We start from the raw sequence: 25,229 nt of genomic DNA on the forward strand, positions 1-25,229 counted from the left end.
CATTTTTATGTATCAATTTTTATCAGTATTACTTCAATCAAAAATTCCTAGTTTAATAATTAAGTAATTTGCATCATAAATTTATATATTTCTAAAACTATTGAACTGGAAGTACATAACAGTTCAAGACACATGGGCAAGATGGAAGACCACAAGCTGCTATCCAGATAAAGAAAATTCAGACTAATCCTAATAGAGAGGAAAGCTTCTGAATTTCACAAAGATAATGATAGCATACCTGAAAATTGTCAAGAAAAATAAAAGTAGATAAATGTGAGGACCTGACTTCAGATACCAAGAACCCAGGGAAAGCTGGTGTAATAGTACACTGCTGTTCCCACGGTGTTCCTACAGCAAGGAGAGAACTGGATTTGAGAAAGCCCTGGATGGTGGGCAGACTATGCCCAAGACAACCGCCCCCAACCCCTGCACAACCCACTGTGCTACTATTAGCACTCCCTTTTCACACACACACACACACACACACACACACACACACACACGCACACACATACGCATGCACACGCACACATCATATACCATCACTACCCTTATTCAATATAATGGATAAAGTCTTTGCTAGAGCAGTAACGGAAGGGAAGAGATAAAAGAAAGATGTCAAAGTGTCCCTACTGCAGATGACACGGTCCTCTGTGTGACAGATGTGCTGGTTTGAGTGAAAATGGCTCCCATAGACTCATAGGTCTGAACACTTGTTCCCCAGTTGTTGGAACTGTTTGGGAAGGATTAGGAGGTGTGGCCTTGTTGGAGGAGGTATATCGCTGGGGGCAGGCTTTGAAGTCTCAAAAGACTAGCACAATTCCCTGTGTACCCTCTCTTTGCCTCCTGCTTCTGGATCAGGATGGGAGGTGCTCAGCTGTTCCTACCACCATCCCTCTGCTCCACCATCACGGACCCTAACCCTGTAAAATGATAAGCCCAATTCAATGATTTCTTTCCTAAGTTGTCATGGTCATGGCATCTGATAGCCATAAAAAAGCAACTAAGAGAGAAGTTGGTGCCAGGAGGTGGGTTATTGCTGTGACTGATACGACTGTGGGTTTTGTTGTTGTTTTGTTTTGAGGAATGTGGAAGAATTTAGGACTTTGGACTAGAAGAGAAGTTGACTGCTAGAAACAGAACTTAGTGGGCCATTGTAGCAGGAGGTTGGCCAACAGAGTGCTGAGAGCAATGTGGACTGTAGAGGTATTGCTTAAGAAGTTTCAGGAGGAAACAGTATTAAAACCAGACTAGAGAATATTCTTGTGATGTTTTGGCAAAGTCTATGGCTTCTTTTTGTTCTTGCCCTAAGAATTTGCCTGAGGCTAAATTTATAAGTAATTTACTAAATGCTTTGATAGAGACTATTTCAAGACAGCCTAATATTGACTCTGTCATGCAATCGTTAGTAATCACACCTAAGCCCATACAGGTCTATAATGAAAAAAGAGCAAGTAAAGGAAAAAATACCAAATGTACTTTGAAGAGAAAAAAAGCACTGGAAAATTTAATGTTGGAACCAAGGCTTTGGGACTTTTTCCTTCTCCCTCATTACCCTCCCCCTCTGTAACCTCTGACCCACTCCTCCCGTCTACAGTCTCTTTCCTTCCCCCCCCTCGCTCGCTCTTGCTCTTCCCCCCTCTGCTGTTGCTGTTATTTGTTCTTGTTTGTTTGTTTTTTTCAAGGCAGAGCCTCACTGTGCAGCCCTGTCCTGGAACTCACTCTGTAGACCAGGCTGGCCTCAGACTCACTGGGACCTGCCTGCCTCTGCTGCCAAGTGCTGGGGTTAAACGTGAGCACTGCCATGTCCAACAAAGACTAGTATTCTTGACTGACAAGATACTTGACTCTTTTTAAGTTTTTAAGAGCAGTAACTTTGGGAGACAAAGAGATGATTCAGCAGGTAAGCGAGTTCTACACACAAGCCTGACAGCCTGAGTTCCATCCCAAGATCCCACAGTAGAGACAGAGAACTCCCAAAAGTTATCTTCTGGCCTCCATATACATGCAGCAAATAATATAAAAACTAATAAACAAAAGTAGCAAATTTGTCCTATTTTTGTCTCACCACCCAGGACATGGCAGATGTCTGATGCATAACAGGTGCTCAAAGTTTACTATAAAATGAAAAATAACCTTCTTTAGTTTAAAAAAATCCTGATACATAATTGTTAAAAATCAACTCAAACAATATATAAGTTTTAAAGTAAAATTACAAAATTCTCAACAATAAATTTCAGCTCATAACAAAAAAATCAGTGTGATTAGTCTTGTGTTTCATCAATAGATATATTGATTACATGTACATAATTATTATGTTCATAAGATAGTCTTAATTGAAAATATATTTTATGGAACTGGAGAGATGGCTCAGTGGTTAAGAGCACTGACTGCTCTGCCAGAGGTCCTGAGTTCAATTCCCAGCAACCACGTGATGGCTCACAACCATCTGTAATGTGATTCAATGTACTCTTCTAGTGTGTGTCTGAAGACAGCTACAGTGTATTCATATAAATAAATAAACAAATCTTTTTTAAAAAAATATATTTTATACTTGTAATACTATGTATAAATGTATATTTGCAATATATTATTCTAAAACTTACTTTTTCACTTGTAACCATCTTTCCATGTCCATAACAATTTTTATTGATGTTGTTTTATTTAATTTTTACTTATTGATTGTGCATGTACTTGTGCCACCACAGAAGAATCTGAAGGGTTGGTTCTCTCCTTCCACTCTGTGGGACCTGAGTATCAAACTCAAGTCATTAGGCTCACTGGCAGGTCCCTTTCCCTGCAGGGCCATCTGTCTCAGGTAGCCCAGGCTGGCCTTGAACTTGCTATGTAACTAAGAATGATTTTGAACTTCTGATCCTCTACCTCTTAAGCACTGGGTCTGAAAGCATATACCATCACAGTTATCTTTTGTTTAGATAACTACAATTTATTCCCTTGCTGGTGGATTATTTATGCTATTTCAATATTTTTGTAACCATAAGTAATATCAAAATTAATATCCATATTTTATTCACTTGTACTAGTATTACTCAGGAATGTATTTTTATCAATGGAATTTCTTGGTTAAAGAGCCAAAGATTTAAATTACCAATTCTTCTCACCTTTCTATGGGGTTACATCCAAATAAACTCATAATAAATTGAAAATACATAGACACAGTTAATCTACCAAATACATTGTAGCCTAGCAACTTAGTGCACTGCAGAGTATGGGCTGCATCCTCTCAGCATCTTATGGCTCTTAGGAACTGCTGCTACTTGCTGCTCACTGCAGCTGCCCAGACTAAGGAAAAAGTACTGCACAATACATTGTATTGACTATTGTAGTGACCAAGTATTGTATACAACTAAGTATACGGTACAACTAAGAGCTGTACTGAAAGAGGACCCTACTGTACAGACATTGTGTTGTATGTTGTAAGACTAGATCAAAAGTCAAATTTTGAAGCACAGTTTTGATTCTGTCCATATTTCACAGCATCATTAAGCTGGAAATCAAATCCCATGTCAAGCTATCTTAACAAGTCTATGCATATTGTTGTCCAATAAATCTCCACAAAGGTTGTGCGCAGTGTACTGCCCTCTGAGGTATATGAAAGCACCCACGTTTATCATCTGTTTAATGGCTGTGACTATGGTAAGCCATATGATCTAATTTCTCTTCATTTTACAGATTAGTGATGCTGGGAAATTTTTATTTATTTATTAGCCACTTGAACTTTTTACTCTGAAGGATCTGTTCATATTGCTTTATTTTTTCATTTTAAAGTGTGTCCATTAGATTAATTTAGTTTTATTAACTGTATATATATGTATACATAATTAAAGGCCTAAAGCCTAATAACCTGCAAGTCACTAAATTTTTAAATCAAATATAAGTATTTCAAGATTAAAAAATATATATGCCATTATATACATGTATATATACGTATATATACATATGTATGTATCAACATTTTCATCTAGTCTGTTATATATTTTTGTTTCTGGTAACTGTTATCTTATGGAACATTTTAATTTCAAGGTTTCCTTTCATGTCATGGTTACAAAAGGACTTCCTCACCTCAGTATTATAAAATACTCTCTCTCTCTCTCTCTCTCTCTCTCTCTCTCTCTCTCTCTCTCTCCCTCTCTCTCTCAGTTTAGAACATCTGTCCATTTTGATAGGAATTTCTTGTGCATTTTCATCCGAGCCCTGACAAACTCCACATGGTGGAGTACTAAAGAGTACTTTTGTTCAGATCCACCATGCTGGCTGTCTCCACAGAGAGCCCGGTGACCTGCCACAAGTAGAATTTTGAACCAATCCAGTTGGATCCAGTTTTGTGTGAGAGTGTGTGTGTGTGTGTGTGTGTTTCCTATTGGTCCTTAGTATCAAAATACAGAGCCAACACATACACATTTTGAAGTGTAGAATATTGTAGAATTTGCTACCACCACATTGCTGCCATGTCTATGGGTTTCCCTTATTTAATTTACTGGCCAAGGTACTATAGCCAGTGTGACATGACATCCAAGGACCCTAATATGGTTACATGAGACAAAAAAGTAAGAGTTCCCCTTTATAAACATTAGAATTGGTATTCAGTAGCCATACTACCTTTTCTGGGGAATTAGTGTACATTTTATCTATAAATTGGTATGCATTACATTTATAAGTTTTAATATAATCCCAAAACAAACAAAAAAATTTATAGTAATGGTTTATAAGTTCTGGTTAAAGAAAAAAACCCAACCCAAATTGTATAATAGCTAGTTACAAACAGAGGGAAGAAACTCTCCATCTTCAATGCCCACAAAACCTATGATATTCATCAATAAATATGCACCTCCTTCTTGTACCCTTTGTGTGTGTGTGTGTGTATGTGTGTGTGTGTGTGTGTGTGTGTTTTGAAAAACTATAAAATAGTCTGGGCAGTGGTGATGCACACCTTTATTCCCAAAGCTCAGGAGGCAGAAGCAGAGGCAGGCAGATCTCTGTGAGTCTGAGGCCAGTCTAGTACATGAATGAGTCCTTGGACAGCCAGGGATACACAGAGAAACCATGTTTCAAACAAAACAAAATTGTCAAATGAAACTTCAGTCAATATAGAAGTCTGAATTACAAATGCAGATGAACAAACCTTTAGGGCCAGTTCATATGTGGCTGAGCTCCAAATGTCTCTTTCAGTCATTAACAGTTGAATGTCAGCCTCCATCCTTCCTCTCTGCAATGTGTATAAGTCATGGTAGTCTTCTACTATCCTGAAAGAAAAGTAAGAAGTACCTATGTAGACACCATAAATATTTTGTTATGAAAATAAGCGTCCTTTTCCTTCAAGCTTCTTCATAAGGTAATAGTGGCATATTTGCTGTATATATTGGTAACACTTTTTAGAGTGAAAATTTAAAAGTTTACATCTTATTTACAAATATGATAGTCATGATAAAAAAAAAAAGTAGTAAGTCTATTGTATCCAATGAAAACTTCAGAGTAATCCCCAAGAGATGGCTGGGTGGATAAAAACACTTGCCTTGCAAGCCTGGTGGTCTACCAGAGTTCAGGTCTCCAGGAACAACATTAAAAAGCCAGATTGTAGTAGCATGCATCTAATCTTAACATGCTGAAAGTGAGACCAGAAGCAGAACTACCTGGAAGTTTGCTCAGTAGATACCATGGAGTAATTAGCACAGTGACAGAAATAAGAGACACCCCCCTGGCTCAACCAGAGTGGAGGACAAAAACTAACCCTGTAAGTTGTCCTCTCGCTTCTGCACATGTACATGCGTATGCATGTGTGCGCATGCGTGCGTGCTCTCTCTCTCTCTCTCTCTCTCTCTCTCTCTCTCTCTCACACACACACACACACACACACACACACACAATCACTCACATTTATCACACACAGCTTTTGAAGTTTTTAAAAATTTAGAATGTAAATAATAGTTCAGTAGTTTTATTGTTAATCTTCTTTGATCGTTGGTTAGGATTCCTTATTAAAGGCCTGAAGCCTAATAAACAGTAAGGTACTAAAATTTTTAACTTGATAATTAGCTCAAGATTATGTGTAACTAAGTATTTTGTCCTGGTTAGTTTTTATGTCAACTTGACACAAGCTAGAGTCATCTGAGAAGAGGAAACCTCAATTGAGAAAATGCTCCATATGATAGGGCTATAGGCAGGCCTATAGGGGCATTTTCCTAATTAGGAATTGGGATGGCCCAGTGCATTATGGGTGGAACCATCCCTGGGCCGATGGTCCTGGGTGCTGTAAGAAAGCAGGCTGAATGAGCCAAGAGTAGTACACCAGTAAGCAACAAACCCTCCATAGCCTTTGCATCAGTTCCTGCCTCCAGGGTCCTGCCATGTTTGAGTTCCTGCTTTGGCTTCCCTCAATAGGCTGTATTTAGGATCTGTGGGACAAATTAACCCTTTGTCCCCTCATTGCTTTCAGCCACAGTACTTCATCACTCCCTCTTTCTTATTGTGGTTTTTGTGTCTGGCAGAACATACCTTTCTCTTCTGGTTTACACCATTGTCTCTCAGGATTAAAAGCACTCTGAGTTTAGCCAAACAGAAGTTGTTGGGGCTGGCAGGATGGCTCAGAAGGTAAGCCTGCTGCCAAACCTGACAATCCAAGTTCAACCCCCAGAATACACACACATACACACACATACATACACAACACACACACACACACATACACACACACATACACACACACATACACACACCCTAATCAATCCATCCATCAATCAATCAATCAATCAATACATGTGATGAAAGACCAACCACAGAAGTTACAAAGTGACTGTGGTGCTTTGAATGGCCCCCATAGCCTCATAAGTTTGGATGCTTGGACATAATAGTGGCACTATTGAGAGGAGTGGCCTTGTCAGAGTGGGTGTGGCCTTGTGTCAGTAGGGGTGGGGCTTTGAGTCCAGCAAATGATATCATAACACGTATGCATTGTTCTGGATCACAGGCATGGAGGAGTACATAATTTAAGATTACAGCTGTACATTGGCTTAAGCTGTAAATGTTCACTACACAGGAAATCCAAGGCAAGTGAGGTTGACTGTTGTATGTTCTCTTAAAGGCAGGTTAAACTAGCAGGCTGAGTAGACAGAGCGATACCAGCCTTAAGTGGCCTCAAGAGTTACTGACTCTGGCTGTGAGGTCCAACAAAAGTCCCCGTCTCTTAGAATACAAGCAATACTTTCATAATATAGCTTTGCCACATTAATGCTGTCATTGTGTTTTAGGGACAGACACAGATATGGTTCCTGTCACAACTGTCTGCCTTTGTGCCCTGTGCCGTTAGAGTACCAGAACAGTCAAGGGCAGGACACAAACGCTGCATGCCCCATGCGCCTTCATCAGCTGGCACTGACCTAGAGCTGAGGGGCTCCATTGCACTGTCACATGACCCTCCCTAGCAGCCCTAAGAAGCAGGTGACACAGCAGCAGGAGCTTTACAGACCGGCCAGCTGAGGCCTGGTCCGTTATCACGCAGTATAAAGGTTACCAACTCACTTGGCATTCTTTTCTGCTTCCAAAAGAGCTTCTGCCAGGTTCTTCTGGACTGTCTCTGCTTCCTGTGTTAATTTCCTGTCATGAGCCCGAACCAGACAAAGTTCCCTGAAAAAAGAAAAAGAATAACAAAAAAAAAATTTTTTTTCAAACTCAAAGTTAGAAACTTCCAAAAACTTTCTCCCCTACAAATCAGATTTACACATAATTTCAGTTACTGTGTGTCTGTCCCTTCATTTTCTACCCTGTAAACCAAACCAAAAAACCTCCAGGGTACATCCTAGATGGAATCTCGTCTGGTTTGGCAATAGACTTGGGCTGACAGGAAAGGGGTGGCAGGCACATCTTTTAGAACACAGCAGGGGCAGATGCTGTACCCTGCTTTGTCCTTTCTAGCCTGGGCTCTTCATTCTTGCCACTGGTCATCTTGACTCCAGGTTAGCCCAGTAACCTTACTTGATATATTATCTTTATTTTCTTTGGAATTTAAACACTAGCATCTTCAGTCATGGAAGCGCTCTGGAAATATGTATCTATAATGTGGAGCAGGCTGTTCTCTAACTAATACAGGCAAAATGTTGGCTTTCCGTTACGATGAGTAACCCTTTCTCTGTCTCTCCACCAGCAGGGCCCAGGTCTCCTGGTTTTCTTGCTAAGCACTGAAGGCAAAGGAGCCCTAGCCGTTCACCACTCCTCCCCGGCCTTATCATTTACTACAGGTAAGGACAAGGCTTCTGCTTTGTGTCGAGGAGCCTCAAAGTTTTCACCTGGTCAATTCCTCGATCACGTTCTTGAAGTTATACAGTTCTTGTAAGATGCGCTGGTCCATCAAGCGCTGAGTCACCAGGTCTTTGTAAAATTCAATCATCTGCCGGGCGATATGGTCAAGCATTTGCACATACTTCTCTCTGGAGGAAAGACAGAGGGAGCTAATAGGCAGGGTGGAACCCAGGACACAGAAAATGAACCTAAAACAAGGCATGGCTATTACAAATATAGATAATATCTGAGACAGAAAACAAAAATAAGGATGTCTTTTAGTTCTAAATTATAATCTCTTTTGAGAGAGGAACTGTGTCACAAATCTCTCTTTATATTAATAGAGGTACCTTGAGTAGAGTGAGACTTTATATAGTTGAACTCATAGATGACATTTTCCTCAAACTGACTAAACGTAAAAAAACACCAGCTATTTAAGAGAAGTTAAGATGCTCTCATTCAAAGCAGCTCTTACTTTTGCTCTCGTCTCTGTCCTGTACTTCTGTCTCACCACTCTCAGCTTTGCTTGGGGCTTTGCCTGCGCGGGCTGCTGTCCTGCTCTTACTCCAGCCTGGTGCTCCTCACAGACTCCTCTCCTTCTAACCCTAACCAGTATCTAATGGCCTTGCTTCTAGTTTCCCAGGCCAGTCAGCCAGCAGGAGGAGGAAACTCACAGATAACTCGCTTTAGAGGAAAAGCTTGCTGGGCCCGAGATGTGGATCAGAGGGTAAGGGCTCTTGCCACACCAACCCTGTGACTCGGGTTCAGTGGAAGGAGAGAACTGACCCTGCAAAGTTGACCTCTGACCTCCTTGTGCCCTCATACACACATGATACACACATACACAATAGTAATAATTTTTTAAAAAGAAATTGATGGGCTGAATATGGTGGTGCATGCCTTCAATCCCAGTACCTCCCACACACCAGAAGATAGATCTTTGTGAGTTCAAGGAAAGCCTGGTCTACATAGTGAGATCCTGACTCAAAAAGAGAATTTAGTGCATATTTAACAGTAGGTTGGAGGCCAGCCTGCTCTACATAACAACTGCCCAGCCAGCCAGGACTACATAGTAAATCCTGTATTTTAAAAAGAAAAGAAGAAAAGAAGGACCATTCAGAAAGCAGTCCCCCAGTTCTAGAGAAAATGAAATACAGACATACTATTTGGCCACTGCATTCTTTCAGCTTTTTGGACAGAACCAAAGTTATAAGAAGGATTTTCATAGGGCTGGAGAGATGGCTCAGTGGTTAAGAGCACGGACTGCTCTTCCAAAGGTCCTGAGTTCAATTTCCAGCAACCATATGATGGTTCAGCCATCTGTAAAGGTATCTGATGCCCTCTTCTGGTGTGTCTGGAAACAGCTACAGTGTATTCATATAAATAAAAAAAATCTTTAAAAAAAAACAAAGAAGAAGGATTTTTATAGTAATAATAGTATTTATCATTTTCACCATTAATAACTACATATAATGAGCACCTATTTCTCCTTTCCTTTTTAAATTTAACCTAGTCATTGAGACAGGGCTGTGTGTACTCACGGGTATGAAGGTGACATGGCACATGTGGAGATCAGAGGGCAACTCTCTGGAGTTGGTTCTCCTTCTGTTGTGGATTTCAGGTCACCAGGCTTGCGTGGCAAGCACTTTACCCTCTGGGCCTGGGGCCACTCAGCTCTGTGTTCTCATTTAAATTCCACCACATCGATCCCAGGAGTTCCAGGCCAATCTTGGCTATATAACAAGTTTGAGGCTAGCCTGCCCTACATGAAACTCTGTTTCAATAACTAATCAGTTAGACCTTTCCACTGTCCTGTCAAACATCTCAGTACTTGACAGAGTAGGCACTCAGCGAAACCACTGGTGTATGAGTGGCTAGGAGCATAGGAACCTTCCCAGTGGCGGTTTTCTTCACTCAGATGAAAGAACAAAGGCTTGGACTTTTACCCAGAGCTTATGCCAAAATGAGCATTTTACTATAGAAATTAAAACCAAACACTAAACAAAAGTTGGTTCCATAGAGATATGTTTGTAGCTTCCTTAAAAGTATATACAAGCACAATTCAAGCACATTTTTTTTTTCTGAGACAGGGTTTCTCTGTGTAGCCCTGGCTGTCCTGGAACTCACCTTGTAGATCAGGCTGGCCTCGAACTCACTCAAGCATGTTTTAAAAGATGTGTATAGCAACAGTATAGAATCCTATCAACTTGTATAATTAATATGTACTAATAATTATACAACTTTTGAAGAGGGGAACCTGGAACATTCCATTAATAGTTCTAACCTGATTCTTGACAGCAGCTCTCCTCTGTCTATGCAGTCCACACTGACCTGTCGAATCAGTTCATGAAACACTGTGTTGTAAATGCTCTGTTCTCTCTTCAACACGTTGAGCAGCTGGTGCATCTAGCAGAGGCAAGCCACACGGTCGGTGCTTATCACAGGCTATCAGCCAAGTCGTTTTACGAGGCAAACATGCTGAACGTGAGCATGGCTTATAGAATCTTGGTTGACTTGCTGCACTTTCATTCACATATCCAGAAACGACATTTATTTTATTTTATTTATTTTATTTTATTTTTTTATTTTTCGAGACAGGGTTTCTCTGTATAGCCCTGGCTGTCCTGGAACTCACTCTGTAGACCAGGCTGGCCTCGAACTCAGAAATCCGCCTGTCTCTGCCTCCCAAGTGCTGGGATTAAAGGCGTGCGCCACCACCTCCCAGCCAGAAACGACATTTAAAGTCTAGCTGATTTTGGATGCTTTTATGAGATGCACTGAAAATATTGATACCACTCCTGAATTGTGCCTACCAGAATGAACCCTGACTCTGATCATGAGTCTATATCAGAGAAACCAAACTGAGACAGAGTCTATAAACAAACTAGCCTATGGACAGCAGGGTGCCATGGGGAAGAAAAGCAAACAAATGCTGGTAACTGTTTGAGACCGAAGCTATCTAAAGCAATGACAACTAAAAGCATTCTGGGGTCCTGGGGTTCTGGGATTGTAGGCTGAATGGGGATAGCTTATGTAATCCATTACAGGAACAGCCGGTGAATTACATAATCTTAATACAAGCTGATACCATCTTACCCATCATGTATCGATCAAATCCACAGTCACCAGACTTGCTGGCAAGTGCCTTTACCCACTGAGCTATCTTACCAGCCCTCTTTTTGTTTGTGGTTTGTTTTCAGATGAGTACTTGCTATATAGCCCACACTGGGTTGGAACTTGAAACGCTCTGCCTCTACCCTCAAGTGTTAAGAAGGCTACAGACCTATGCCATCACCACCAGCTATGTATTTCAAAATAACCAAGAGAGCAGTTAGGGATGTGACCAGCTGGTAAAGTGCCTGTAAAGCCCTGGGTTCAATCCCAAACACCACATAAACCAGGCATGTCGGTGTCAATCTGTAACCCTTGAAAGATGGAGACAGGAAGATCAGAAGTTCATCCACAAAAAGTTCAAAATCACCTCCTGATACATAGAGAGTTCAAGACAAGCCTGGCTTACATAGATCCTACTTCAAAACAAAACATCTACTAAAGAAGATTTTAAATATATTAGTATAAGGAAATAATAAATATTGGAGGATATGCAAATTACCTCATCTGGTCACTACACATTGTATAAGGAAATTTTATTCCACTCCATAAATATGTCTTGTATGTCAGTTCAAAATAAAACTAAGTAATCAGATCAACCCATGAAGCCTTGAGAAACAGAGTAGCAATGTAGTCACATGCTAAATAACAATGCTCCAGTCAACAACAAACCAGGCCTTAACCATGGCTCTGTAAGGTTAAATAGGACTGAAAATCCCTGTCACCTGCTACTTTCGTATGTCTCTTGGTTATGTCCTTCTCCATTTGGATATGGATCCTTACCATTGTGCTACAACGGCCTGTGGAGCTGTAGCAGTCTATCCTCCCTAGGCGTGTGTGTCTAGGTTTATGTAAATCCATGCTATCGTGTTTGCACAGTAATCACGTCACCTAATGATACCTCTCTCAGAACACATGACCAAACAATAGACAACCGTCCAGACACCTGCATCGTGTGCCACTCAGGTGCTTCCTAAGTGCTTTCTGAGCACTTTAATGTGCCACTCAGTCTCACTCACAACACCATGTGGCAGGCACTAGTGTCACTTATAACCAACAGGTTAAGAAACTGAGATGCAAGTACCTGAGACGCTTTACCCATGCTGCTCAGAGCAAATGCCAGAGTTAGATTCCAAAGCACACTGTGCCTCCCAGGCGCACACCCTTCTTACCCACGGGGTGCCTCTGACTGGCGTGAGGTTACCTTGGTTGGCCCCACATAATTCTCATTTTCTACTCCAGCCCTCTCCAGCATGGTGTCCATCACGTCGTTCAGCTGGACCACTTCTACTCTCTTATTCGGTTTCCTGAAGATCAAAGGGACAGGCTAGGTAATAACATCTCATCAGGCCATCTTCAGATACTAATGAAAATAATACTAACAACAATAAATGATAACTATAATAACATATTATTATAATTATCATTAGTATTAATATATTAATTACATAAACCACATTATATTAATTGATAATTATAAACTACATATTACATATATACCATATATTACATACTATATGTTAATATATTATAACATGTTTATTGCATATTATATAAATAGATATTGACATATAATTTATATATAATTAATTACTATATTAATAATATAAAATATATAATTATTAGTTTTTTGAGACAGGATTTCACTGTAGTCCTGGCTGTCCTGTAACTTGCTATATAGCCAAAGATTATATATATATATATATATATATATATATATATATATATATATATATGAACGGCAAGAACACACAGAAAAGGAGGGAGCCATAACATTCGGAGTGTGAGAAAAGACAAAAGACAGCAATGCAGAAAGATTCTAACAAAGTACAAAATATAAAAGCACATTATAGTGCCCAAGTACCATGCTATGTATACTATTTGAATATGCAACTGGTCACAGGAACACAACTGATTAAATGATGTCTTATGGGCAACTGTTACCTGCTTGGGTCCCTGCTGTGACTCGAATGTTTTTGTATAGTAAAGTACCAAGGAAAAGAACACATATGTGTAGTTACTCTTTCCAAGAAACACTTAAAAAATCATCTGTACAAGCCGGGCGGTGGTGGCGCACACCTTTAATCCCAGCACTTGGGAGGCAGAGGCAGGCGGATTTCTGAGTTCGAGGCCAGCCTGGTCTACAGAGTGAGTTCCAGGACAGCCAGGGCTACACAGAGAAACCCTGTCTCGAAAAACCAAAAATCAAAACAAAACAAAACAAAAATCATCTGTACTTACATGGACGGGAAGAGTAACAGTCTGTTCTCACTGTCGGTGAGGAGGGTGGTGTACTTGCTGCAACAAATAAGATAAGAGAAATATTAAAACAAAAAAACATTCGAGGGCTGAAGCATTTAAGATGGTGGTGGAAAACTAGGCCCTAGGGCAGAGAGGGGGGAAGGGAGACAAGAGAGGAAGGACACTATCTGACCTGTCCATCAGTCAGCACACCAGAGACCCAGCATCTTGGTAGCTAAGAGTCATTCTCCACTAAAAGAAACGCATGTTCATGGAGTGGAGATGGAAGAAATTACAGCTAGACAAAGCTAGAGCTTCAGTGGAACTTAGAAGCTTGGACACAATTGTTCAAGGTCCTTTAGTACATCCAGGATCATCCACAGATATCCACACAGAAATATTATGACACTGATCAAACATGGAACACTTTTAGTAAAGGATATTTAACTTGATTCCTTGATATATCAAAATACAAAGATTTCCTTGATTCATTAAAACAAACAAAAAAAGACGTAGGTATGCAATTCCAACACATGGGAGGCAGAGGCAGGAAGATTGGTTTAAGCTCACCTCCTCTACAGAAGGTTTGAGACCTATCTGAACCACATGAGATTTTTTAAACGCCATTGAGATGCTCAGCAGGTAAAAGTACTCAACACCAAGCCCAGCATCCTGAATTTGATGCCTAGGACCCAGATGGTGAAAGGAAACATCTGATTCCCAAAAGCTATTCTCTGATGTGCACCCCTCCACACACACAAATAAATAAATGTAATTAAGAACAACAAAGGTGCCTTTTGGCATTTTCAATGATGGCAGGATGGGCTTGGAATGTAGCTCAGTGGAAGACCACTTGTTAACATGTACAAACCCCCTATAACTGGAGTGCAGGAAGTTGTAAATTGCCATCTGATGCTGAGACTCAAACCTGGGTTTTCTGCAAAGGCAGCAAGTGATCTTAAGTGTTGAGTCATCTCTTTAGCTCTAAAGTTAGGGCAGCTTGCCCACATGTCCCCTATATCCTCTTACCACATTAGGAAGTGAGTGTGCTCTTCCCAGGTGAAAGGACAACAGAGCTCATGTCAGATAGTCAACAGACCATCCTGGTACTCACTCGTCATAACACTCCAACCCTGAAACTCCTGTATTTGACACAATATGAAATTCTTCAGGAACCAAAGTGTCTGCTAATGTTTTCTGTATATAAAGAAAAGGATGAATATATTAATACATGAAAAACACTTAGGTTACACAAATTTTAGTCCCTATCCCAAAGGGATACGATTATTGAGCAATCGCAGTGGTAAACTTTCTTGAAACCCAGTCTCACTCACTACAACAGCTCTGTCTGTCTGGAACTCCTGGCTAATACTGCTTCTGCTTCCAAGAGCCAGTTTGCACATTTGCACCATCATGCCCAACTGTAAGTTGAGAGACTTGGTTTGTTTTTAAACAAGGTCTCTCTATGTAGTCCCAACTGTCCTAAACATCACTCTGTAGACCAGGCTGGCCTCAAACTAACAGAGATCCTCCTGCCTCTGCATCCCAAGTGCTGGGATTGAAGGCATGCACTGCCACACATCATCTTAAGTTGAGAGAGTTTGATAAGATAAGTAATAATATTAGTAATATTAATAACATGTGAGTCATAGCATAGGCCAAAAAATGCTTTAAGCTGGACATACACTGTAAAACTAAGCATGAATGTAAGGACAGATTTTCTTCTGTTATAAGCATTATTTGATATTTGAGAAGGACTAATTTTAAGATCCTTCAAAGATACCAAAATCTAGAACAGTGGTTCTCCACCTTCCTAATGCTGTGACCCTTTAATACAGTTCCTCATGTTGTAGTGATTCCCAACCAGAAAATTATTTTCATTGCTACTTCATAACTGTGATTCCACTACTATTATGAAGCATAACATATGCTGGGCATCAGATGCACATGCTTTTAATCCTAGCACTTGGGAACAGACACAGGCAGATCTCTATGAGTTCAAGGCCAGATTGGTCTACAAAGCAAGTTCTAGGACAGCCAGGGATATACAAAGAAACCCTGTCCTAAAACACACAGAGAAAGAAAGATAGAGAGAAAGAAAGAGAGAGAGAGAAAGAGAGAGAGAGAGAGAGGAAGAAGGAGGAGGAGGAGAGGAGGAGGGAGAGAGGGAGAGAGAGAGAGAGAGAGGGAGAGAGAGGAAGAGCAGTTTTGGAAGAAAGAGGATTGCTAAGGGGGTTGTGACCCAGAGGTTGAAAACCACTAATTTAGATGTTCAACTCCATTACATAAAACAGTTTAGTGTTTAGGTTGGGCCTATATACATCTCTTATTTATGTTGTATTGACTCTGGGTTACTATAATATCTCATATAAGTATATTACTGTCATGTTGAATTATTTAGTGCCAATGACCAGCCTCAGTTTAGAGAGGGTTTCTGAGGAAAAGGTCTGGGACCAGAGAAAAGAAGGCTCAAAGTCAAATTGTGGGATACAAGCTGTGTTCTGCTCAAGATAGCTTTCTAGATAGCCCTCTATAGATAACTCTTGGCTCTATAGTCTGCTGAAGATAGCTTTCTGCTCCAGACAGCTCTCTGCTTGAGACAGCTCTCTCTTGCTAGGAAAAAAAAAAAATCCTAAACAAAGAACTGTTATTGTTCTCTGCTAGCTCATCTCCTTCAGACCAAAAGTTCAGTCTTTTATTTACACATCTATTCAGTCATTTACTACAGGTTCCCTCTTGACCATCCCACAAATCAGTATCCCATGACCCCAGCCCCCTGATTCTTAGAAAAATACAGCAAGCACATTTTTTAACATTGCAAATGAATTCAGAAATCTGCCTGCTTTTGTAAGTACAGACAATAAGCTAGCTGGGTGGGATCTCACTCTGAGATTGCCATTCCTACCATGCCAGGGCCTAATCTAGTTCTGTCCCACGCTGACCTTGAATATGCCTTGAATATGAATTTAGGAATATGCCTGCCTTTGTATTTTTCCAACAAACTGGCTCACAGTGCAGCTGCCTCTGTTCTTTTAGGTCTATAAAGCTCCTTATATGATTCATATTGCATCCTTATATTTTGCATAGTTGAGAAATATATATTCTTAAACTCATGGTTTCAGAGTTCTTTCCCACAGCCTTAAGGGCTATCCTGAAGGTCTCAGCATTTACCATTTTGCTGAGATATTAACCACACCCTTGCCTCCAAGACTCATGCTGCCTCTGATTATTGACCTTGGCAGAGGACATTCCTCGAGGAAAGAACATGAAAATATGTACTTTATTAGACAAACAAACCTTGTGCCCACAGCAACCATCAACACTCATGGAGGACCACACCCTACTGGCTCTGTTCCAAGGGCAGGAACCATGCCATGCCATCCCTTACATGGTCAAGCCAGACTCAGCAATTTAGGAAATGACAAGAAAACATCTGTACTTGTGTAGTATAGATACATTCTTTCTTTCTTTTTCTTTTCTTTTCTTTCTTTCTTTTTTTTTGCAAAAAAATTTCACTTGTGGTTGATGGCATAGGTGAATGGAGAACTCTCAAGTATGGAGGGCCAACTATATTCATAAATCCTTTAGCTCCTTTTTTTTCTTCATGTGGCAGTTTGAATGAGATGTCCCTTGTAGACATAATGTTTTTAATACACTTTGTAACATCTACCCTTGTGTTATTCAAATGCTGATTTCTCTGCCCTCGTATCTTGCTTCAATCCAGACAAGGCATTATAATGGTTATGCCAAGAATCTCCTATCTCAAGTTCGTGTAAACAATTCTTACCATTTATTCTCTAGCTCGTCAATAAATGCTGCCGGGCAGGATAGAGACTAGGGCGGGACATCTGCCAGCCAGAGGGAGGAGAGATGGAGAGAGGGACAAGGAGGATGGAGGATTTGGTGCCATGAGGAAGGGGACTGGAGAGAGATCATGGAAACACAGTTGAAGCCTAAAGTGCTAGATCAATAACGATATGCAAATGTCACCGGATGGGGCTGGGAGGAAGCCAGATTGGCATACAAGCTTAAGGTAGATCATTTAACTGCTCAGCAACTGAGGTATAGTTTAAAATAAATCTTGGTTTCTCTGTGTAGTTATTGTAAACTAGCATAAGGTAAAGAGATACAGCCACTGTTTTAATTCACTGCTAATATTTATATTAAAGATAATTCATTTACAATCCCTTATAAGTCTCAGGCATTTGAACTCTTGGTCCCCAGTTGATGGAGCTGTTTGGAAAGGGTTAGGAGGTATGGCCTTATTAGAGGAGGTATATCACTGGGTGTCAGCCTTGAGGTTTTCAAAAAACTTGCGCCATTCCCAGTGTGCCCTCACTCTGCCCCCTGCTCCTGAATCAAGATGTACTCAGCTGTTCCGGCCACCATGCCTTTGCTCCAGCCATCATGGACTCAACCCTCTGAAACAATAAGCCCAATTAACACTTTCATAATAGGTTCTCTTGGTCACGGTATTTTGTCACAGCAATAATAAAGTAACTAAGACATGTTAGAACCAGAGAATGAGCTATTCCTGTGAATCCTGACCATGCTGGTTTTTGGAGAAATGTAGAAGACTTTGGACTAGAAGAACCTTTGAGCACTGTAAATGGAGATTAGTGGGTCACCCCAGAAGAGTCTGGAGGACAGTAATCTGAGAGCTATGAGGACTGTGGAGGACCAGATCAAGAGGCTTCAGAGAGGAACAATACTAGCAACTTGGCTAGAGACCATGCCTGTGATATTTTGGCAAAGACTGTGGCTGCTTTCTGCCCTTGTCTTTTTTTTTTTTTTTTCAAGACAGGGTTTCTCTGTGTAGCCCTGGCTGTCCTGGAACTCACTCTGTAGACCAGGCTGGCCTCAAACTCAGAGATCTCCCTGCTTCTGCCTCTCAAGTGCTGGGACTAAAGGTGTGTGCCACCACCACCCGGCTTTCTGCCCTTGTCTTAATAGGTTAAGTTAAGGAGTAATGGACTAATTTCTTTGGTGGAGATTTCAAGACAACCTAATTGACTATGTCGTGTGGTTATTAGTAATCATTCTTATGCCGATATATGATGAAAAAAGAGCAAGTGGGGCAGAAAGAGATACAAAACGTACAGTTTGAAGAGAAAAAGAACACCAGGAAATTTAATGTTACTGCCAAGGCTTGTGGTGAAAGGTATAAGGTAATTAAATAGTGGTCTGACCCACACTATGAATAATAGGAGAGATGCCTTGGGAAACAGAAGTAGATCTTGGGTGCTAGCCTGATTAACATAGCAAGTTCCTGGATATGTGGGGCTACATAGAGAGACCACTATCTCAAATGAGAGGCAGGGGAGCGGGGGAGGGAGAGGAAAAGGAGGGAGCTTGGGACCCCCGGAGTGTCTGCGGGAGGGAGGCAGGGAGGAAGAAGAAGAAGAGAAAGAAAGAGGAGGGGAGGGCAGAAAAGTCATTGTCTACAACTCTGTGAATTTTCCCTGGGGAGGAAGAATCTGGTCTTCCCTGATTTTGTACTTGTAAAATCAGTAAATACTTACTCATCAAAACAGTTCAGTGTAGTTTGGGGACTGGCTTAGAAGATCTTTGCCCAGTAAGTTCTATTGTAAAGAAATAGCTAGAATGTATCTGAAGACAGTGGAGTTTTGTAGACTATTGTTACAGTCTGGTGCTGCTTTAGAGTTTAGAGAAACACTTAGAAAAGCCAAGAGTGGGAGAAGTCTTCTTCTCAACTTACCTTATGAGGCACCATGGCACTGTTCTGTGACTGTGATGACTTGTTTGGGGGACAAAGTTTGTTCTCCCTGGTCTCTCCTTTTACATATTTAACATCATACAGGAAAGAAATATCCCTTAAAAATTAAGAAAAATATGTTTTAGCAGTGGGTTTTCCTAAGAGCGTACACAGCCACGCGCACCCTCCTGGTAGGCAAAGGCAGCAGGTCTGCTCTCACTGCCTCGCTTTCTCCCTGCTTATCGGATATTTTTCAATTATTTTAAGACATGGGAAAATGGAAGAATGATTTACAATGAATACAAGTCCTTTGATCCTTACACCGCTCTGTGTCAGAAGGTGAGTCCTTTATGTTAGAATGATGATTTATGTTAGATTTATGTTAGATTTATGTCTGGGGAAAGGGAAACTCGGGAACAGTAGTGGTCTCATTCCAGCGGGCTGGCTCTTCCCTTCCAGCATCGCTGCCATTTAAGGACACTTAAAGGTCACAGCTATCCGAACTCACAGCCAGGCCCAGTTTCCTCTGGAAGTGCATAGGCTTCCAGGAAAGGTTGCCTAATTAACGTAGAACAGTACTTGATCCGAACTCTCTGAGCAGAAAAGCTTAAATCACAATTGGCTTCACTTCACACGCAGAGGGGAGGAAACAAGTTAGATGGACAGAAGGGCCCTGGCTTGGGTCGGACATGGAAGAACAGGGTGAGACTCACTCCTGCAGGGTCCACAACTTTTGGAATCTGCAGCTGCTCACCTGGTTGGTGACCTTGGATTTAGCATCCAGCAGCAGCTTATTGGATGGAGGCCCCTCTACAACCAGAATCCAAGTTTGTGGAGTGAATCTGCAGATACCTGGGACAGCACTTCCCACCTCATGGAAGACTGGGCATTAGCCAGGAGTCTGCCACACTCTTCCTCTACACCATCACAAGCTTCTCACTCACATCACCGACTCTTTCCTCCCCTTCAACCTTGAACGAATCAGCTTTTCCTCACGGTCATTCCTGACAGTTGTGTGTTGGAGTCCATCTTGGTTCACAGCCCCGGAATCTCATTCCACCATTGAAAGCATCTGTAGAAAACATCCACTGCCCTACTAAGACACTCCTTGTCCTGAATTTCTTTTTTCCACTGTGATAAAATACTGACCAAAACCAACCCCGGGAAGGCAAAGGCTTACGTGGCTTACAGGTTCCACACCATCATCAGGAGAAGCTGAAGCAGGGACTGGAGAGGAACTGTGCTCACTGGCTTGTTCTTCGTGGATTGCTCAACCTGCCTTCTTATACAACACCTGCTCAGACATGGCACTGCTAGTGCAAGGATCACTCATAAAGAAAATGCCCACAGACAAGCCCACAGGCTAATCTGATGGAGGCAATTCCTCAGCCGGGGTCCATCCTCCCAGGCAGCTCCAGTTGGTGCCTAGCTGACACAGACTACCCAGATCATTCATAGCAAAACTGTTCCCTTCGGAAACTCTCTCCTTCGCCATGCATTGCTGTTATAACATTATGATGTCGCTAGCTAGAACCTGTCATCTATGTCTTTCTGTTAAATATCAAACTTCCTGACGTTACCTCACAGAAGGGATACTCATCTCCCTTCAGAGACCATGCCGCAGAGACCGAGTGAGGACTTCCCTTTACTAGGGCAGTCTCATCCATTTTCTGCCACTACCTAGACTACTCTCCTGATTTTACTACTCCCTTGTCTGAAACCAGTCTCCTGGATTCCCCCTGTGTTTGAAATACTCCTGAATCTTCTGTCTGCCCCATGCTACTCCTTGGAACATCTTTGTCTTCATCCTGTAGAGATGCACCACAAAGCTGTGGCCTCTGTGCTAGTGGTTCTCAACCTGTGGGTCCCGACTCCTCTGGGGGTTGAATGATCCTTTCATGGGGTTTGCATATCAGATATTCTCCACATTAGATATTTACATCATGATTTATAACAGTAGCAAAATTGTAGCTATGTAGTAGCAATTGACTTTATGGTTGGGGGGGGGTCACCACAACCTGAGGAACTGTATTAAAGCAGCATTAGGAAGGTTGAGAACTACTGCTCTACACTTTCTTTGTTGGCCAAGCCATCAAATCTGCAGTCTTTTTCACCCTCCTTATTTGATAGGCTGTCATCAAAATCTCAGCATCGAGACCCAACCCCTCCCTATCCTTTGCCCTCAATCCCCAATCTACTGCTAGCACCAGTTAACACTGCAGCTGCCCTCAGATCAGGACAGTGGCCAGTCCTCTCATGCCAATAGCAAATCTCTAGTCCGATTTGTCATTACTTTTGATGTGGTTCTCAGGTCTCTAGGATATGTCCTACATACTTCTAATGTTCCCGTGTCTCCATCCCACCATCGAACGTTAAAGTAGACTTTGGCCTGACTTGCGCTCACTGCCCGCTCTCTCTCCTCTGCATTGCTGATGCTACAGAGGACACTGGCAGACTCTGCTGGCCAGCTTCCTGCCCTTTCCATCCATCTTCTAGTTCTCACTTTCCTTTGAATAATTACCTTGCTCCTCTGTTTGGTCTCTCAAAAACAATGCTGGGTGCCAGCAAGACATGTCTGTGGGTAAAGACACTCGCCACATAAGCCTGAAGACATGCATTTGATTAGTGGGACCCAAATAAAGGCAGAACTGCACAATATTGTCCAATTGATCTAACATTGCATCTAACCATCACAAGAAGGCTACCACACACACACACACACACACACAAAACACAATACTAAATAAAATATAAACAATATTTTTAAAAGATCATTTAGGGCAGTCAAGATGCCTCAGTGGTAAAAGAAATTCCTGAACAAGCTGAGCTTGACTGCCAGAATACACAGTGCAGAGAGAAAACAGACTCAGGAAAGTCCTCCTCTGCTCCCCACATGCATGCCACATGCACACACACACACACACACACACACACACACACGAGTGCACAATAAACAAATACACATAATAATACAAAACATAAGTAAATGTAGTCACAGTAGTGACCTGGGTCATTTGCATTAAATGCAGAGGTCATAACAGAAAAATAGTAAGTAGTACTGCAAACATTTTAAAATTTTTATTTGGGCCGGGTGGTGGTGGCGCACGCCTTTAAACCCAGTACTTGGGAGGCAGAGGCAGGTGGATTTCTGAGTTCGAGGCTAGCCTGGTCTACAGAGTGAGTTCCAGGACAGCCAGGGCTACACAGAGAAACCCTGTCTCGAAAAAACCAAATAAATAAATAAATATAAATTTTTTATTTGACAGAAACATCCAAAGCATGGAAGAGGGCATTGCAGAGGGGAACTAACTAGAGCAAAGTCTAACGGCACGCGTAGGAAAACATTCTAATGAACATGGGAAAGTAGCACATGCCTTTAGTCTCAGCACCCAAGAGACACAGACCAGTGGATCTTTGCTTGAGGTCATCCTGGGGTACATAGTTAGTTCTAGGCCAGCCAAAGCTACAAAGTGAGTGAGACTCTATATTTAAAAAAAAAAAAAAAACAGAAAAGAAAAAAATGAAGAAAATAAAATGTTAGCCGGGCAGTGGTGGCGCACGCCTTTAATCCCAGCACTTGGGAGGCAGAGGCAGGTGGATTTCTGAGTTGGAGGCCAGCCTGGTCTACAGAGTGAGTTCCAGGACAGCCAGGGCTACACAGAGAAACCCTGTCTCGAAAAACCAAAAAGAAAAAAAAGAAAAGAAAATGTTATATTGAAATTTAATAAAAGAAAGGTTTTCCTTTGCTCACAGAAAGAATTGCGATGTCTTTATAAAGCTGGTCATGTGACTGCTGTATCCGTGTCAGGGAGAAGCCGGCATTATGTTCATATTAACAGTAGGTTTTATAACCCCCCCTTTTATGTCAATATACAATTATGCACAGTTCTGCATCTACTACATTCACACTTAGGCATGGTAGGCATGCCTTTAATCTCAGCACTTGGTAGGCAGAAGCAGGCAGACCTCTATGAGTACAAGAACAGCTTGGTCTACATAGTAAGCTCCAGGTTAGCTAGGGCTATGCAATACGACCATATCTCAAAAAAAAATATTTCATTACTTTATTGTTGGTGGGGGTGTGTATGTCTAAGTGTGTGTGAGGAGAGTGTAAGTATAGGCACAGATTTAGGTGTAAGTATAAGCATAGCCCTCATTTGGCAGTTGGAGGACAATTTGGGGGAGCCAGTTCTTTCCCTTAACCCATGGGAATGGGTTGAGGTTACCAGGCTTTCGAAACAAGAGCTTTATTATCTGCTGAGCCATCCTGCTGGCCTCAACAACTTTGGTAGCAGTCAAATTTTTTGCAGTCAATCACTTCCTGATGAAAATCCTGAGATTTATTTTTTGCATTGAATGCTGACTGGTGGAGCCATCAGAAAAGACTCTCAGAGGCTAGACGCTTTCTTAACTGTATTTTATTGCTGTGCTCTGAATGAATATTTGACATGCCTAGACAAATTACTCCTTGTCCTTACCAGCTGTGTCATTTTCTATGTGTGCAGGGCCAATGCTGGTGTCACAGAACTGAAATCAAGATGTGGATGGTGACTGTGGTGTGGATGCCAGGCAGGAGGAGCCATGCTTGTGTGGACTAGTCTTTTGTTAACTTGACACAAGCTACAGTAATCTAGGAAGAGAAACCTCAGTTGAGGAAATGCCTCCATCACATTGCCTGTAGGGCATTTTCTTAAATAATGACTGAGGTAGGCGTGCCACCCCTGGGCAAGTGGTCTTGCACTGACTAAGAAAGCAAACTGAGCAAGCCATCCTTGGATCTATGGGTTTTACTTCAGTTCCTGCCCTGACTTCCCTCAGCAAAGGAGTGTTGTCTGAGTTGTAAGGTGAGACAAACCCTGTCTCCCCTAAGACGTCCTCATCTGGTTGTTGACAGGATTCATTCCTGGAGGTCATGGGACTGAGACTGTTTCCTTGATGGATATCAGCTGAGTTATCCTTAGACGTTCCAGCTTCTAGCATTCAGTTCCTTTTTCCATTTGTGTCTTTCCGTTCTGCAATCCTTGGTTGGTCTTCCGGCCCCTCAACCATCTTCCTTTTCTACTCTCAGAGCCAGGTGCTTATGCTAGGCTCGCTAACAAACGCCATAATCTCTCTATCTTCAACCCTCATAACCTCTGCAGAGTCTTCTGCTGGTGAGCTCTGTGTTCAGAGGCCCTGGGGTTTCAGTGAGGATGGGGGTGCTGGGATCTGTGTTCACAAGCCCTGGGGTTTCAGTGAGGATGGGGGTGCCACTACTTGCTGTCCACATTTTAAGAATTTCTGCTCAGAAATCATTTGACATTAAAGCTTTTAGTAAGTTTACTGCAACATTCAGATAGAACTAGTAAACCTTTCAAAACACTTTAAACATCTTGTAACTGCTAACTACTACACCAGTAATTACAACCATGATCTGAAGCCACAAAATACAGATTCTTTAAGCCACAAAAGCTCCACAAAAGCTCCACAGGGAAGAAAGCCACACAGCCAGGTTTCTGCTGCTCTCTGTGACATGCAGCACAACTAAGTGGTGACACCCACACTTGGAGAGCATGCTATGGCTGGAAGTGCTCTGGCTTCTACCCTCTCGAGTCTGCTTCCCAAGATCCCTTTGGGCACATAAAACTGAGCAACCCTGTTCATCCCTTTCACAGATGAGAAAAGTAACTTCAATAAGAATAAATATCCTGGGGCTGGAGAGATGGCTCAGTGGTTAAGAGCAGTGACTGCACTTCCAGAGGTCCTGAGCTCAAATCCCAGCAACCACATGGTGGCTCACAACCATCTGTAATGAGATCTGACGCCCTCTTCTGGTGTGTCTGAAGACAGCTACAGTGTATTCATATATAATAAATAAATAAATCTTTAA

At 41.7% G+C, this 25,229-nt stretch overlaps 1 protein-coding gene across 1 annotated transcript in view; it reads right to left on the reverse strand.

Moving 5' to 3' along the window:
• Positions 1-25,229, reverse strand: part of Axdnd1 (axonemal dynein light chain domain containing 1) — a 74,011-nt gene that overhangs the window by 44,789 nt on the left and 3,993 nt on the right. The window contains exons 4-11 of the mRNA XM_028759848.1: positions 19,364-19,478; positions 14,759-14,841; positions 13,645-13,701; positions 12,608-12,710; positions 10,577-10,698; positions 8,301-8,441; positions 7,537-7,641; positions 5,144-5,264 (exon numbers count right to left, since the gene is read on the reverse strand). Of these exons, the coding sequence (XP_028615681.1) occupies positions 5,144-5,264; positions 7,537-7,641; positions 8,301-8,441; positions 10,577-10,698; positions 12,608-12,710; positions 13,645-13,701; positions 14,759-14,841; positions 19,364-19,478 (847 nt within the window). The remainder of the gene's footprint in view (positions 1-5,143; positions 5,265-7,536; positions 7,642-8,300; positions 8,442-10,576; positions 10,699-12,607; positions 12,711-13,644; positions 13,702-14,758; positions 14,842-19,363; positions 19,479-25,229) is intronic.

Source organism: Grammomys surdaster, unplaced genomic scaffold, assembly GCF_004785775.1.
Source record: "Grammomys surdaster isolate TR1022 unplaced genomic scaffold, NIH_TR_1.0 130, whole genome shotgun sequence".
Classification (NCBI taxonomy): Eukaryota; Metazoa; Chordata; class Mammalia; order Rodentia; family Muridae; genus Grammomys; species Grammomys surdaster.